This window comes from Syzygium oleosum, unplaced genomic scaffold, assembly GCF_021117445.2.
Source record: "Syzygium oleosum isolate NSW1041296 unplaced genomic scaffold, Sole_v2.1 Sole_v2.13, whole genome shotgun sequence".
In the NCBI taxonomy this organism is placed as follows: Eukaryota; Viridiplantae; Streptophyta; class Magnoliopsida; order Myrtales; family Myrtaceae; genus Syzygium; species Syzygium oleosum.
This window is the reverse complement of record NW_026607497.1, coordinates 798,867-815,169: the sequence shown is the minus strand read 5'-3', so window position 1 is coordinate 815,169 and position 16,303 is coordinate 798,867. Positions and strand designations below refer to the sequence as shown.

At 39.1% G+C, this 16,303-nt stretch overlaps 3 protein-coding genes across 3 annotated transcripts in view; all 3 read right to left on the bottom strand.

Annotated features, from left to right (window-relative positions):
• The window catches only part of LOC130139707 (uncharacterized), a 67,123-nt gene extending 59,793 nt beyond the window's left edge, over positions 1-7,330 (bottom strand). Inside the window, exons 1-3 of the mRNA XM_056317286.1 lie at positions 7,115-7,330; positions 6,877-7,003; positions 6,506-6,790 (exon numbers count right to left, since the gene is read on the bottom strand). Coding sequence (XP_056173261.1) covers positions 6,506-6,790; positions 6,877-7,003; positions 7,115-7,230 — 528 coding nt within the window. The 5' untranslated portion in view covers positions 7,231-7,330. The remainder of the gene's footprint in view (positions 1-6,505; positions 6,791-6,876; positions 7,004-7,114) is intronic.
• Positions 1,390-4,524, bottom strand: LOC115681217 (cytochrome P450 72A397-like). Its single transcript, XM_056317287.1, is given in 4 exon segments — positions 1,390-1,996; positions 1,999-2,098; positions 3,851-4,214; positions 4,318-4,524. Coding segments are annotated over 4 exon segments (1,014 nt in total). The 5' UTR covers positions 4,506-4,524; the 3' UTR covers positions 1,390-1,634.
• Positions 7,331-12,326: 4,996 nt separating the features above from the next.
• Positions 12,327-12,987, bottom strand: LOC130139708 (uncharacterized). The gene is made up of 3 exons (XM_056317288.1): positions 12,911-12,987; positions 12,520-12,831; positions 12,327-12,444 (listed from the first exon to the last, which is right to left on the bottom strand). The coding sequence occupies exons 1-3, from the start codon at positions 12,925-12,927 to the stop codon at positions 12,342-12,344; spliced, it is 432 nt and encodes a 143-aa protein (XP_056173263.1). The 5' UTR covers positions 12,928-12,987; the 3' UTR covers positions 12,327-12,341.
• Positions 12,988-16,303: the final 3,316 nt, after the last annotated feature.

The following is a 16,303-nucleotide window of genomic DNA, read 5'->3' as shown; positions in this document are numbered from 1 at the left end:
ACATCGGAAGGAAAGCCGCTCCTACCTAATAGCAAGGCGGATGGGGAGTACGCAGGCGAACAAGCACAGGGGCTTCTAGTAGTTATAGCTGAGGTAACTAGATGAGCCGTGGATGGAAAAGTTAGTGCTGGGTACAAGCAACGAGATGGAAGTAGAAGCGTTCGAGTGACGATGGGATGGGAGATGTCGGTCTACGGGGAAGTCCTTTAAGAATATAGATCACAGGAGCACCCAACTATGACAAGGCCCTCTTCAGGGAAAAGGATTGCTTGCTTATCTTTTTGATTCAATTCAAACCCTTTAACCCTTCTTAGGCTGCTTGCAACTACGAGGATTCTGATTGATTTTAACATTTTCTAGGAATAGCGAGTCCCAGAGAACCAAGCCTTCCCGAATCGCATAGCAACACCTGATGAAAAGGGGACGGGGAAAGCTACAGTCCAGATTTTTCCCCGATCACCAGTTGTTACTCCACACCGAGGATTACCGGCGCAGGAAGATTGTGGTGTAGTAACAGCAATCCATTATCATATGAGGCCGCCACGTTGATTGGCAAAAAGAATAGGACATTCCATACAAACCTTGTTCGTTGATATCACAAGGGCTTGAAGAGGAATTGCCCTCTTACTTCTTCCCTCAAGCTTTCCCGAGTTAATCCAATGCTACATCCATTTGCGATTCAATTGATGCTAATTTGGCTACTAATGAACGAAGGTTAGAAAACAATTTGAAGCTAAGACAAGAAGGAACAGGTGGTGGTTCGAGTCTAAAATATTGCTTTGCATAGAATATTTTACACATCGAAGCACTATTTGCTTTAAATAAAAGCTTTTCGACTCAAGTTTCTTTGCCTCGATGCACTATTTTTAAGGCAAAGCATTCAAAAACTCACTCGAAAAAAGTTGGGGGCAATAGCTTTATTTGCTTTGGACCAAGAAATAAAGCTATTGTTGTCTTTTCATTTCCTTTGTGGGGAAATGTGTTTCAGTTTGTGTATCCTCCAGTGTACGTTTTCATCTGACGAAGGGGGCCTATAAAATGCCATCTTTAGTCATTGGCCAGATTAGTATCTGAATAGAAAAAAATGGGTTTATTATCGCAGCACTAGGGAAAGGCATACCTTATCTTCTACTGGGGATTTTCTGAAAGGAAGATTCGGACACATCCAGCGGCTTGCTGTTATGAAACTAAAAATAACCGGTCACCTAGTTAAGAGGCCATTTGATTACGTTTACACAAACTAAATTTCTGTTTTTATAAGTTAAAAAACAACATTACATAAACTTGGAAAATGGTGTATAATTTCATTATTTCGATGCACGTTTTTGTCTACACTACATGCTGATAGAATAATATGAAGGTGGAAACACTCACAATGAAATTGTCAAATGAAATTGAACTTCTGTTTCACAATTTTTCTTTTTCTTTTTCCTTTTTTTCTAATGAAATGATCACAATACTTGCCTTTATAGAGGCTTATTACATTACTCTTACTCTTAAACAACTCATAAATGTATCTAGCATTTCAAGGAGATACATTCATTGAATTTACAAAACATTGAACTAGACATAGAAACATGAATCTAAACATACAAGAACATTCTAGATGCATGTAGGACATTCAAGAATTTGGATTAATTACTAACACATGTCACCCGATCTGTAACTTCTAGTTTGCCCTTGTGCAAGATGACCTGAACACCATACTGTGGCTGCTGGGTGATGACAGTGAAAGGAGCATGCACATAAGATGGAGAGAGCTCGAATGTGAATTGCTGAAGTATCATGGCGAGCACCATCTTTGCCTCCATCATTGCGAAGTTCTGGCCAATGCATATACGAGGGTCCCATCCGAATGGTAAAAAGGAGACTCGGTTTTTGGTGGCCTTGGACACTCCCTCAGCGAACCTCTCTGGCTTGAACTCCTCAGCATCCTCGCCCCACAGTTCATTATCATGGCGGATGAAGAGAGTCGGCACTGAGAGCTAGACTCCAGGGGGTATGGCAGCTTCCCCAGTTTTGTTTCCTCGTGAACCTTCCGTTGCAGCTCGATCACCGGTGGGTATAGCCTTAGGACCTCATTCAAGATCATCGTGACCTGATTGTGACAAATCCGCAAAAGAAGTCATATGGTAGAGATGTGTAAGTATGATTATGATGTTAAAGAAAGACTACTACAATGAAATCAATATCCACAAAGAGAATGAAATTGATTGTAATTATCTAGTAAAAATGGTTTGTGACTATCGTCCAAAAAATCAAGTTCTTGTCCTGAGGAGAAATCCAAGTTCTATCCAAGGTGAGAAGAAAACGCTCCTGTCAATTCATTGTCGTGTTCATCTTCATAGGATAGCATTATTTTTAACCAAACGTTCCGTCCACAAAGGATAGCAAACGAGCATCTAGTAAGAATAGAATGATTTTAATGTGTCATGTGATAAAAAATGCTCGCGAAGAACGCTTCAGATTGGACCTATTATGTAATATTTGGGTATTAAAAAAAAAAGGTCAAAAGGTCAAAAAGCAGAATAGTGGGAGCTTCAGCTCATTTAAGCCGAGGGCATGCTCGGCCGAGGAAGGGAGAAAGGAAAAGAAACAAAGAGAGGAAAAGAGAAGGAGGAAGAAGAAGAAGAAGAAGAGAAGAAGATTTTGCACCGCGGGACCTTGCCAAGCCGATTTGACTTCATATTGCAACACCCGGTAAGCATTCGCACCCCTCATTCGTCCGATCGGAGAAATTTTCAGATTTAAGGTTTAAATTCTGAAATTTGGCAAATTCAAGCCACGAAGTCCAATTTTTAAGTCATTGAGCTACGTATATATATCAAATTGGTATTTTAAGGTGTCGTGGAGCCGTGGGATTTTACGGATCTTAATTTGGACTTACCGTTTGCCCGAAACGAATTTTTGAAGTTTTCCGCGTTAGGTGAACAGTACACGTCCGGCAACCTTCAAACCATATTTCGTCGGTTTTCGGCTCAATTTTGGGACGGCCAAGCTGGGGCTTTAGTAATACCCTGAACGGGCTTTCTTTTGACTATAAGTTTGCATGGATCGGAGTTCGATGAAGAAAATTATGGCACAATCAAGTTTCGCGTTCAAATTTCGCGTTACGGATAATTTTGAATACCGCTTCGGTTGTGAGTTTTGTTAGCACGCAGGAGTCTTTTCGTTAGCGTTTAAGCTTATTATAGCCGTTTCGTAGTCATCGTAGCATTTTACTTAGTGTTGATGTCAATTCTCGTTTAATTGATAGGATTACAAGATCGTCGGCGAGTTTAGCCACATTGTTTGGTTATGGAGCATTCCCAGGTGGGTGATACTATCTCTTCTTTGATTTTGTAAAACCCATATCTCGAAGAAATTTTGATTCAATATAGATATATATATATATATATATATATATATATATATATATATATATATTGAAATTAAAAGAGTATTCGGTTGCATAAATTAGGATCGAGCATTTACTACTTTTTAGTATTTGAGAATGATTTGAAAATCGTTTTTGAAAATATATTGTGAAAGGATACATGTGTATCGTGTTACGAATTAGTTTTGAAATGATTTAAGAAATGCTCTACGAAACGTATTTCTGACGGATGAGCTGTGGTTGTTTTTTTTTTTTTTTTTTTGGTTGTTCACTCCTCTCTTTTCCTAATCTTTTCAAGTTCTTTGGTTGGTAGCCAATAGAGAGAGAGAGTGATGTCATGGGGATTTTTTTATGGTTTGAGGCTACGTTCTTGGGTTGGAAGGACGGCCGTGTCATCCCCCATCCTAGTAGGTTTCGGGGTGTGATATTATGCGTCCCGCTCTCAACAAAAGAAGAAAAGAGCATTGAACTTACAATCTTGGGGTGGCCTAAACCATCAAGGCCAGGTTTTCTGCTTCCAAAGATTTGGAGGACCTCCTGCCTAGCTCGGGCTTGCCAATCCGAGTGCACGCTCAACAAGACGATGGTCCAAACCAGCAAGACCGAAGTGGTCTCTTGTCCGGCGATGTAGAAAGTCTTGCACTCCTCGATCACGTCGTGAATGCTCATCCCGACATTCTCTTTTATGTTTGACTCCAGCAACAGCCCCAGCAGATCATCGCCAGCACCTTCCCCTGCCCTCATTGCTTTCTCTCTTCTGCAGACGATGTCCATGAGCAGAGCCAGCAGTTCCTTTTCTATGTTCTTCATCCTCCTGTTCATATTAGTCGGCACAAACCTGCGAAATATTGAAACAAATAATTGGATTCTTTAGAATGTCATGATTGTAAGCCATAAGCTCATTTAGATCCAATTATCATATGAATGATGAAAGATTTTACCTCCAGCCCGGGATGTAGACCGATTGAAGGGCTTTAATTGCGAGAAGGGCTTGTTCCTCCTGAAGTTCAAAGATCCTTTTGCCTTCTTCAAAGCTACTGCCAAATGCTGTCAGAGAGATCACGTCACGGGTCAAATTTTGAAGGTCGACCCACGCATCAACCTCGCACGATCTCTCTACTGGTACCATTTTCTCCCATCTATCTACCACTACAAAAAAAGCCGGGTTTTGCCACGAATTTTGCCACGAAAAATTTCGACAAAATTCGTGGCAAAATGAATTTGCGACGGAAAAAAATTCGTCGCTAATAGGCCGTCGCAAAATTTTGCTACGGAAAATTCCAATTTTCGTGGCTAATTTGCGACGAATTTTTTTCGTCGCAAAATTCGTCGCTAATTATTCGTGGCAAAATTCGTGGCTAATTTTGCAACGAAAAATAATTCGTCGCAAAATTCGTCGCTAATTATTTGTGGCAAAATTCGTGGCTAATTTGCCACGAATAATATTCGTGGCAAAAATCCGTCGCTAATTTGCCACGAATAATATTCGTGGCCAATATCCGTCGCTAATTTGCCACGAATATTTTTCGTGGCAAATATCCGTGGCTAATTTGCCACGAATATTATTCGTGACAAGAATCCGTCGGTAATTTGCCACGAGATCTATTCGTGGCAAAAGTCGTCGCTATTATTTTGATTTATTTTTTGGTCGCGAAATTGCGACGAAATATTTTCATGGCAAAAAGTCGTTGCTAATTATCACGTGGCTAATAAAAAAAAAAATTTTCAACGAGTTTATTCGTGGCTAATTTGCCACAAAAAAATTCGTGGCTAAATTCGTGGCTAATTTGCCACTGGAATTATTCGTGGCAAAATTCGTGGCTAAAATTCGTGGCTAATTTGCCCGCAAATTTTTTTTTTTATCAGTATTTTGCCACGAAAAATTTTGACTATTGCGGCCTACATTATTCGAAAACAAATTTGGCGACGAATTTTAATGAATACTTTAGCGACGAATGTTGTTTAGGGACGATTTCGATTTGAAATCTGATTAACATTGATAGAAAATCACAGTCAAGACAAGAACAAACCCCAAAAAGAAAGAAATGAAACAATGTTCTAAATTAGCGAGTTCGCAAACTGTTGTGGCAAACTATTGATCTTGCCAAGAAGTTCTTTCACGTTGTGGCAAACTGTTGCGGCAAACTATTGATTTCCAAGAATCGAAGTCCTGTCCATCTGCAGCGCAAACATCACAATATCAAACTCCTAACCCCTGTTAATTTTTTCACATCTATTCAACAGCAGAAGCACAAAGATATAAGTACCTCTTGGAAATTTAAACTAGCAAGGATCATCATCATCAGCAGCATCAGCATCAGCATGAGCATCAGCATCATCATCATCATCATCATCATCATCATCATCATCATCATCATCATCAGGAATCTCATTATCATCATTATTGTGGCCATCACCTACTGGATTAGTAGGAGGTACAGGAGGACCGTCATCAGCTTCGAGGTTGAGGTGTTGCATGATCAATTGCAAACGTTGGTTCACTCCTTTCATTTCTTCGTCCTTCTGTACAAGTAATTGTTTCATTTCTTCGTCTTTCTGTACAAGTAACTGTTTCATTTCTTCATCCTTCTGTACCAGTAATTGTTTCAAGCGGTTCAATTCTTGGTCCGTTCGCTCCTCGTGTTGTGCCCTTAAAAAAGCCGCACTGGAGGATGAAGTTGCAGCAGCCGGCATTCTGTACATCCTTGACAAGGATCCCATCCCAAATATTTGACCTCTTCTCATTCCACCCGATGCCTCCATCCATAATGCCATACTGTCAACCGATGGCTCGGACGCAGCAGCACCATCACCATCACCATCACCATCACCATCACCATCACCACTAGCAGCAGCCGTGCTCATTACAAGTTCATCATATTTGTCCTACATTAACAATATTAATAAAAATAAAAAAAAACTTCATATATATAAATACAAAATATAACCTTACATACCTTAATAACTTTTGCTCGATTGCCGATCCATGTCTTATCTTTTTTCTGAAAGGTGCGTTCAAATGTAGCCATAAATGTTGGTTCCGTCCCCAATTCATCTGCCTACAAAATATAAACATAAATGAAATGAGTAATTATTGATTTAACTTTACAACATGTTTAAAAGACTTACCATTCTTTTTCTATGCTCCCCGATATTAATAGAGCCCCCAGCATATGTGGCAGACTCTTCACTAGAACTAGAAGCTCGATTCTTCTTATTAATTTCACTGATTTGCTTATGCTTTTCGGTGTCCCAAATTCTTTTGATTTCCGCCCAATTGTCAGCTGTAATAAAATCCGGCTTTTCCTGTCTTCTCTTTGCTCTATTCATCACATTTCGCATGTGATCACCGGCTTTCTTCTTAAAAATTCTTTTAACTTCTTTCTCTTCCGCTTCATCCCACCTGAACTTCCGCTGCAAGCAATCAATAGAAAAATAATTGTACGCTCAGTATGCTAAATCGAACTTAGTTTGTGAGGAAATAAAAGGACAAAACTTACCTTGAACTCATTCCACCACAATTCCTTTACTTCTTTTGGAGCAGTGGTCCAACTACTAAATTGCCCCATCCAATAGTTATCGATTATTTTATTAAGTCTCCTCACAACACGCGTAGAATCCGTGAATCTGCAAACGGGTTATAACTCATTTCAACATACGTAGCATCCGTAAAGCATACAGACAATTCAGTTGACATCCATAATAATTCACATATATTTAAAAAAATGAAATACTTACGAATCTCCAAATGGGGCTATCATGAATCGGGTATCTTCTTCATAATTCGAGTGTTGCGTTGAAGAAGAAGAAGGTGGAACCGAAGGCGATGGAACTGAAGTAAATTCAGTTCGCATTTGAGGGTCGGAGGAAGGGCCAATAAGTCCATGTACTAGTTGAGGGTTAGATAAAAGGGCAGGGGCAGGGGAAGCGGAAAGGGATGGGGATGAGGACGAGGAAGAGGAAAGGCCTGATCTTCTTTGTGAAGCATCATCACGACGCATGTGACTTCCACGTTTATACTAAAAGGTGCAAGGTTAGACAAAAATAAAGAAAATTATGAACATATATTAAGGACTATATTAAGGACACATAATGACGTACGTCGTGAAGCTTACCATTTTGTTATTGAGAGCAAGAGAGATGGCCCCTGAAAAAAAGGAAGCTGTCCGGAAATGTCTACGAGCTAAATTTCTGGTCCTACAACGGTAAAAAAGGAAAAACTCATCTAGCTGGTCAGGGTCATTAAATTTTCAGTTAATTTCTGTAATTTGACTTGTTTTAAAATTTAATTGCATGTTTTGAAAGCCTTAGAACTTAATAAGTTACACTTTCACAACAAATTTTATGATGCAAGTAAATCACTAAGTTCTGTTCAAAATGAATATATCAACTTCAACAAGAAAATCAATAAATTTTTACCTCGAAGGGAGCCACTCCAGAAAACGCAAATGTCACGGAAATAGTTTTACCCCGATGGCCAAAGCTTCAACCTAGGCCAAAAAAGGTTTGGAAATAGTTTTCAAACCTAGATAATGATAAAATGACTCCGAAACGAAAAAAAAAAAAGTGGAAATGTCACGGAAAACACTATTCACCAGAATCATTTTTTGCCAAAAAACCCATCTAAACGACTCCAAAAAGCCAAAAAATGGCTTGCGTCACGGCCATGGGCGGTGAATTTCGATCAGCGGGCCGTTTCCACTTGACCGACCAAATTTCAGCTCATTCCGACAACATTTCACCTTATTTCGACCAAATTTCAAACGAATTTCAACTAAATTTCAACCTAAATCCGACCAAATTTCAACCTAAATATGAGAAATTGATTATGTTTCGTTCTGTTTCGTGGGCGAACGAAACAGATTGGGTCTGTTTCGCCCACGAACAGAATCAAATTCGTGGGCGAAACAGAAACAGAACCATTCTGTTTCGCCCACGAACAGAATCAAATTCGTGGGCGAAACAGAATGGTTCTGTTTCTGTTTCGCCCACGAATTTGATTCTGTTCGTGGGCGAAACAGACCCAATCTGTTTCGCACAGAAGCCAACACAACACCCAATACAGAAGTGCCCACGAAAGCCAACACAGAAGCAGAAGCCGAAGCACAAAAGCGCCCACGAAACTGGTTTGTTTCGCACACGAATAGAACCAAATTCGTGGGCGAAACAGACCCAATCTGTTTCGTCCACGAACAGAACGAAGCAGACCCAACACAGAAGCAGAAGCAGAAGCAGACCCAACACAGAAGCCAGCCAACACAGGCGGACGCGGACCCAACACGAAGCCACCCAACACGAAGCGAAGCCACAGTGGAAGCTTAGCGGAGGCTGACGCGCGCGAAGCGTGCCACGGAGCCAAAAGCATAGAAGCAGAAGCACAGAGCAGAAGCAGACCCAAACGTAGACCTAACACATACATTGAACAGAACCATAAGCAGACGCAAATGCCTAGAAATAACGGCGAAAAGCAGACCCAACATAAGCATACCGAACAGAAGCAGACCGAACACTCTTGGACGCCGCCGAAGAACCCAACAGAAGCAGACCGCGCGTTGGGTGTCCTCGCTTCCCAGCGTCCGTCGCCGAAGAATGCCAAGAATCGCGCCGAAGAACGCCGAAGAACTGCAACAGAGACAGAGAAAGAGGGAGAAGACAGAGACAGACAAGAGACAGAGGTAAGGTGAGAAGATAGGTTCGATCGTGAGAACAGAAAAGAAGAACCCTAATTTGTACCCGCTCATGAAGACGACGCCGTTTGTTGAATTTTCGCTGAAATTAACCACGGATTTAAAATCGTGGCAAATTAGCCACGAATCTTATTTCGTGGCTAATTTGCCAGGGATTTAGCCACGATTTCCAATCCGTGGCTAATTTGCCACGATTTTAGCCACGAATTGTTATTATATCGCGGCAAATTCGAATCGAAATATAAAATTGTCACGGTAATTTTGGGGTCTTTTTCAAATTCGTGGCTAAAATCCGTGGCAAATTTGCCACGGATTTTTGCCACGCATTTCCTGAAAAAGCCTTCAAAAGTTTTTTCATTTTAAAAAAAATCCGTGGCTAAAATCCGTGGCAAATTTGCCACGGATTTTTGCCACGAATTTCCTAAAAAAGAATACAATACAATAGATTTTTTGTTTAATAAAAAAATCCGTGGCAAATTTGCCATGGAATTTAGCCACGAATTTCCTAAGAAAGAATACAATAGAATTTTTTTTAATAAAAAAATCCGTGGCAAATTTGCCACGTATTTTAGCCACGAATTTCCTGAAAAAGCCTTCAGATTTTTTTTTAAAACAAATCCGTGGCAAATTTGCCACGGATTTTTGCCACGCATTTCCTAAAAAAGAATACAATAGAATTTTTTTTTAAACAAAATCCGTGGCTAAAATCCGTGGCAAATTTGCCACGGATTTTTGCTACGAATTTCCTCAAAAAGCTTGCACACGATTTTTTTTTAAAAAAAAATCCGTGGCAAATTTGCCACGGATTTTTGCCACGAATTTCCTAAAAAGGAATACAATAGAATTTTTTTTTAAAAAAAATCCGTGGCTAAAATCCGTGGCAAATTTGCCACGGATTTTAGCCACGAATTTCCTAAAAAAAGAATACAATAGATTTTTTGTTTAATAAAAAAATCCGTGGCTAAATTCCGTGGCAAATTTGCCACGGATTTTTGCCACGAATTTCCTAAACAACCCTACACACTATTTTTTGTTTTAAAATAATCCGTGGCTAAAATCCGTGGCAAATTTGCCACGAATTTCCTCAAAAAGCTTGCACACGATTTTTTTTTAAAAAAAATCCGTGGCTAAAATCCGTGGCAAATTTGCCACGGATTTTAGCCACGAATTTCCTGAAAAAAGAATACAATAGATTTTTTGTTTAATAAAAAAATCCGTGGCTAAATTCCGTGGCAAATTTGCCACGGATTTTTGCCACGGATTTCCTCAAAAAGCCTGCACACGATTTTTTTTTATAAAAAAATCCGTGGCTAAAATCCGTGGCAAATTTGCCACGGATTTTTGCCACGAATTTCCTAAAAAGGAATACAATAGAATTTTTTTTAAAAAAAAATCCGTGGCTAAAATCCGTGGCAAATTTGCACGGATTTTTGCCACGAATTTCCTAAAAAAGAATACAATAGAATTTTTTTTTTAAAAAAATCCGTGGCTAAAATCCGTGGCAAATTTGCCACGGATTTTTGCCACGAATTTCCTAAAAAAGAATACAATAGAATTTTTTTTAAAAAAAAATCCGTGTCTAAAAATCCGTGGCAAATTTGCCACGGATTTTTGCCACGAATTTCCTAAAAAAGAATACAATAGAATTTTTTTTTAAAAAAAATCCGTGGCTAAAATCCGTGGCAAATTTGCCACGGATTTTTGCCACAAATTTCCTAAAAAAGAAAACAATAGAATTTTTTTTAAAAAAAAATCCGTGGCTAAAATCCGTGGCAAATTTGCCACGGATTTTAGCCACGGATTTCCTGAAAAAAGAATACAATAGATTTTTTGTTTAATAAAAAAATCCGTGGCAAATTTGCCACGGATTTTTGCCACGAATTTTTGCCACGAATTTCCTAAAAAAAGCCTAAATCATGCGTACGGCCTTTGTTTACGAAATCCGTGGTAAATTGCCACGGATTTTTGCCACGAATTTCGTAAAATTAATTTTTGGCTTTTCATGAAAAATTACTTAGCCTTGTGAGTGGGATTTTTTCATGAAATTCGTGGCTGAATTTCGTGGCAAATTTTCCACAGATTTTAGCCACGAATTTCATTTCTACTATCCCACACTCGCGTAATTCATTTTTTTTTTCCGGACAATGACGTTTCATTAACAATAATAGCAATAATAATATTCAACAACAATTACAATAATAATAATAATAATAACTACCACAACAACAACAATAACAACAATAACAACAACAACAACAATACTAATAATTACGGCAACAACAACAATAATAAATATGACAATAACAATAAACTTTGTCATAATAATAATAATAATAATAATAATTACGACATAATTAGTAAAAAGTCTCAAAAATCTAAATCTTCGTCTTCACCTTCGTCTTCATCTTGATCTTAATCTTCTTGTTCAGCATCATCGTCATCATCGTCATCATCGTCGTCGTCGTCATCGTCATCATCATCGTCATCGTCATCGTCATCGTCGTCGTCGTCATCATCATCATCATCATCATCATCATCATCATCATCCTCTGTCTGAAAATCAGCTTCTGCAACACCTTCTAAATTTGATTCGCGAATTTCAGTTAGATCTACATCTATCATTGCTCCACATGGATCTCGTAGAGTAGGAATATTATATTCCTCAGTTTGAACCGCATTATAAACTTCCTCTTGTTGATATACTGTATCATTCCAGTGTTCCTCGATTTTTCTTCGTGCTTTAGTTTTACATACAGCCCACCAATCAGTTTTGTCACGTTTCAAACTAGGATATGATGCATAATATACTTGAATTGCTTGTTGTGCCAACACAAATGGTTCATATTTCTTATACCTTTTCTTGTGATTTATTTCAACCAAATTAAACTTCGTATGTACCTTCGTTCCTTTGACGGGGTCGAACCACATGCACTTAAATAACACAACCCGCATTAATGGTCCGGGGTACTCTATCTCGATGATTTCATCCAACAAGCCATAAAAATCATCTTTTGAACTACCACAATTGGATGACCGAATACACACACACCACTATTCATTGTGGCTTTTTCCATTCCATATTCTCGAGTGTGAAAATTGTACCCGTTTATGAAATATGCTGGCCAACTTCGTATGATTGACTGTGGACCCCATGACAGATAATATAGTAATCCTTGCTCTTCAACTTGATCATGATTACTGTGAACTTAAGATTACACACGCAAAGTCAATAATATATATTTAAATGATGTATAAAATATTAATAACTTGGTTTTGGTTTATAGGCAACTTACATATGTTTTGAACCATGCTGCAAATTGTTCATCGCACAAACGGTCGAACTCATTTGGTGATAGTCCATACATTGAATTTTGAAAAATCCTATTAACAATTTACATTTAAATATTAGTAAATATTTAACACGCAATACATATATTTGCAAAAATATACACTTACTGGAAGTATGGCTCCACTTCTGGACAGTTCAGTAAAATATAGGTATGGGCTGCCTGCCGTTCTTCGCCTGTTAAGCAACGAAACTGACATGCGCCGCTTGGTCGACCGAGATAATTGAAAATAGAGAATGATTTGCAATTGGGATCGATGGGACCCTCATCATTTCTTCCTGCTCTCTGCCTCTTGCACTGCACGTGCGGCTCAAAATAGTATGATGCAAATGTTGTCACTTCTTCCACAATATATGCATTACAAATTGAAGCTTCAACACATGCCTTATTCTTCACTTTTTTCTTCAAATGATATAAGAACCTTGTTGCAATAGAAAGAAGTTTATCAGAACATAATATATAATAAAATATTTTGAATTTTATTTTGAAAAAAATTTTACCTCTCAAATGGATACATCCATCGAAATTGGACGGGATCTGCAACTTTAGCCTCATAAGGCAAGTGAACTAGGAGATGCTCCATTGAATCAAAAAACGCTGGAGGGAATATCCTTTCTAAATTGCAAAGAATAATTGGAATGTCTCTCTCCAGTTTCTCCATGTGTGATACTTTTAACACTGTTGAGCAAATATCATGGAGGAAATTACTTAACTCTGTAATGGCGCCCCATACAAAGTTTGGTAGAAGTTCCTTCAAAGCTATTGGAATTAGTCTTTCCATTAATATGTGACAATCATGACTCTTTAATCCTGTCAACTTGCATTCGTTCAAATCAACACATCTCCCGATGTTCGAAGCATATCCATCAGGAAAACGCACAGATTTCAACCATTGACAAACGACTCGTCTCTGCTCCTTATCCAATGTATAAACTGTTTTTGGTTTTGGTCCCCTGCTGCTTGCATCCACATCTAATGTTGGCCGATCACAAATATCTCTCATATCTTTTCTTGCATTCAAGTTGTCTTTTATTTTTCCCGTGACATCCATCACAGTATTTATGACATTGTCGAAAACATTCTTTTCAATGTGCATAACGTCAAGATTATGATGAATAAGATGAGCTTTCCAATATGGTAGATCCCAAAATATACTGCGTTTAGTCCACTTATGTGCACTTTCGTACGCAATAGTTGTGCCATGAGGGTTTTCAACAACAGTTGGAAAGTCCTGCACTCGCTCCCATATTTGATCACCAGTCAACCTCAATGGTGGAGGAGTTCTTTCAATCCTATTCTTGATGAACTCTTTTTTATTCCTTCTGAATGTATGATTCATCGGCAAAAATTGTCTGTGACAGTCAAAATAGCAAGGCTTCTTACCATGTCTTAATCTGAATGACTTCGACATCTCCAAACATATCGGACATCCTAAGATCCCAGCTGTACTCCATCCAGATAACATTCCATAAGCTGGAAAGTCATTTATCGTCCAAAGAAGAGCAGCCTTCATTACAAATGTTTGATTAGTAGAAACATCATACGTAACGACACCTTCATTCCATAGCCGTTGTAACTCTTCAATCAATGATTGCATATAAACATCTATCAACTTTTTCGGATTTTGCGGCCCGGTCACGATCAATGTAAAAAACATATAAGGTGTCTTCATGCACATACCGGGTGGAAGATTGTACGGAGTTAAGATAACTGGCCAACATGAATAACTTTTCCCTGATTTTCCAAATGGGGCAAATCCATCAGCACAGAGACCTAACCTAATATTTCGAGGCTCTATCGCAAATTCAGGGTATGTTCTATCAAAATGTTTCCATGCCTCTGCATCTGAAGGATGACACATTAGACTCTCTTCTGTTTCATGATTTGCATGCCAAGTCATGTGTTCAGCAGTGGCTTGAGACGCATAAAGCCTTTGTAATCTGGGGATTAAGGGCAGATAAAACATTTGCTTGCATGGTCTACACTTCTGATTACGACCTTGCCTCCTGTTCCTGTTAATCTTGTACCTAGGTTGGCTACAGAATTTGCAAGATTCTGCATTTTCATCATCTCTCCAATATAACATACAACCCCTACTACATACATCAATCCTTTCAACTGGAAGACCTAAGTTATCCACTAACTTCTTCATATCGTAAAAATCACTTGGCATTATGTTATCAGGAGGCATTGCTTCTCGCATTACTTCAACAAAAGAGTTAAAGCAATTCTCAGACACATTATGCTCTGCCTTGATATTTAACAATCTTGCTGTCGCTGATAACTGAGTATGATTGTCACAACCTGCCCATAAAGGTTCATCTGCTGCTTTCAACACTTCCCAGAACTGATTAGATGGAAACGTTTCATTACACACATTCTCATCAAAACCTGTTACTCCTATCTCTTCAAATTGTTCAAGTCTTGGAGTAAAACTAGTACTTGCATGGTTTGGATCTGAATTATGATCAGCTGCATCAATCACCATCCTCTGGTATGGGTCAGTTGGTCATAATAGCTACATTCTTCCCTAACTGAAAATTGGTCACTTATTCGATATCCTTCATCAGATATAAATGGTTCACCATGACAAGTCCAATTATAGTAGTTCGGAGTAAACCCAAATCTACAAAGATGTTCTCTAACTGTATCACATACATGAAATTTACCATTACTGCACTTTCTACACGGACACCTTAACTTATTTCCATCCATCAACTCATATTTACTACTAGCAAAGTCCAAAAATAGTTCCAACCCAGTACGAAACTCATCGGTCAATCCTCGACGTCCAGGTAAGTTCTTATTATACATCCAAGCCCTGTCTCTTTGCATTGTTTATATAAAAATAACAAAATCTCGTAAAATATTAATGCCAAAAAATTTTCGATATTAAAACCATAAAATTCTAAAAATTAAAATTTTATTTTTGCCTAAACAATTATTTTGAAATTGAAAAAATTAAAACAATTGACTTACCCAAGTATTTGACTGAAATCTTTGTAGTACAAAGTGCTCAATTTGATGAGAATTGCAACGTTCACTTCATCCGCGAGACTTTCAAACGAATACGTACCTACAAAAAAAAATTGACTTCAGATTTTATTTTTTTATAATAATTTTTTTTCCCCAATTTTTTTTTAATAATTCTTTTTTCGAATTTTTTTCCCAAATTTTTTTTCCTTCATTTTTTTCTCCGGTCGCTGGTCCGGCGACCGGCCGGCGAGTTGGACCTCGCCGGCCATGGCCAGATTTGGACCTCGCGGCGAGGTCTAGCGGCGGCCATGGCCGCTCGACCTCGTCGCCCAGATCTGGGCGGCGAGGTCGAGCTTGGGCCTCGCCATGGCCGCCGCTGAACCTCGCGGCGAGGTCGAGCGGCCATGGCCGCCGCTGGACCTCGCCGCGAGGTCCAGCGCCGGGCCCCATGGCGAGGCCGCTCGGCCTCGCCCAGATCTGGGCGAGGTCCAGCGGCCCCGCCCATGGCCGGCGAGCCTCGCCGGTCGCCGGTTGCCGGACCGGCGACTGGCGACGAAGTCAGAAAAAAAAAAGAGAAAAAAAACTCAATAAAATAACAAAAATTTGAAAATAGTTTTGCCCAAATTAATCACACCACTTACCAGTAGAAAAGGTTCACCGAGATAGATTTTTGCGCGTGCGGAGAGATTTATCGAGAGGAAGGGATAACAGCGAATAGGGAGAGGAAGGGAGAACAGCTAATAGGGATAAGAGGAATTAGCAGAGAGAGAGAAATTGGGTCTACAAGTAGAGGAGAATTAGCGACGAATAACAATTCGTCGCTAATTCCGTCGCAAAATAACCACGAATTTTTTTTCGTGGTAAATTTCGTCGCAAGTTAGCGACGACATTTCTTTTTCGTCGCAAATTAGAAACGG

What these genes read in the sequence shown, in the direction of transcription:
- LOC130139708 (XM_056317288.1), bottom strand. An exon ending in GAAGTGGAGCCATACTTCCA is followed by an intron (nt 12,445 to 12,519) that starts GTAAGTGTATAT and finishes AATTGTTAATAG; the next exon opens with GATTTTTCAAAATTCAATGT.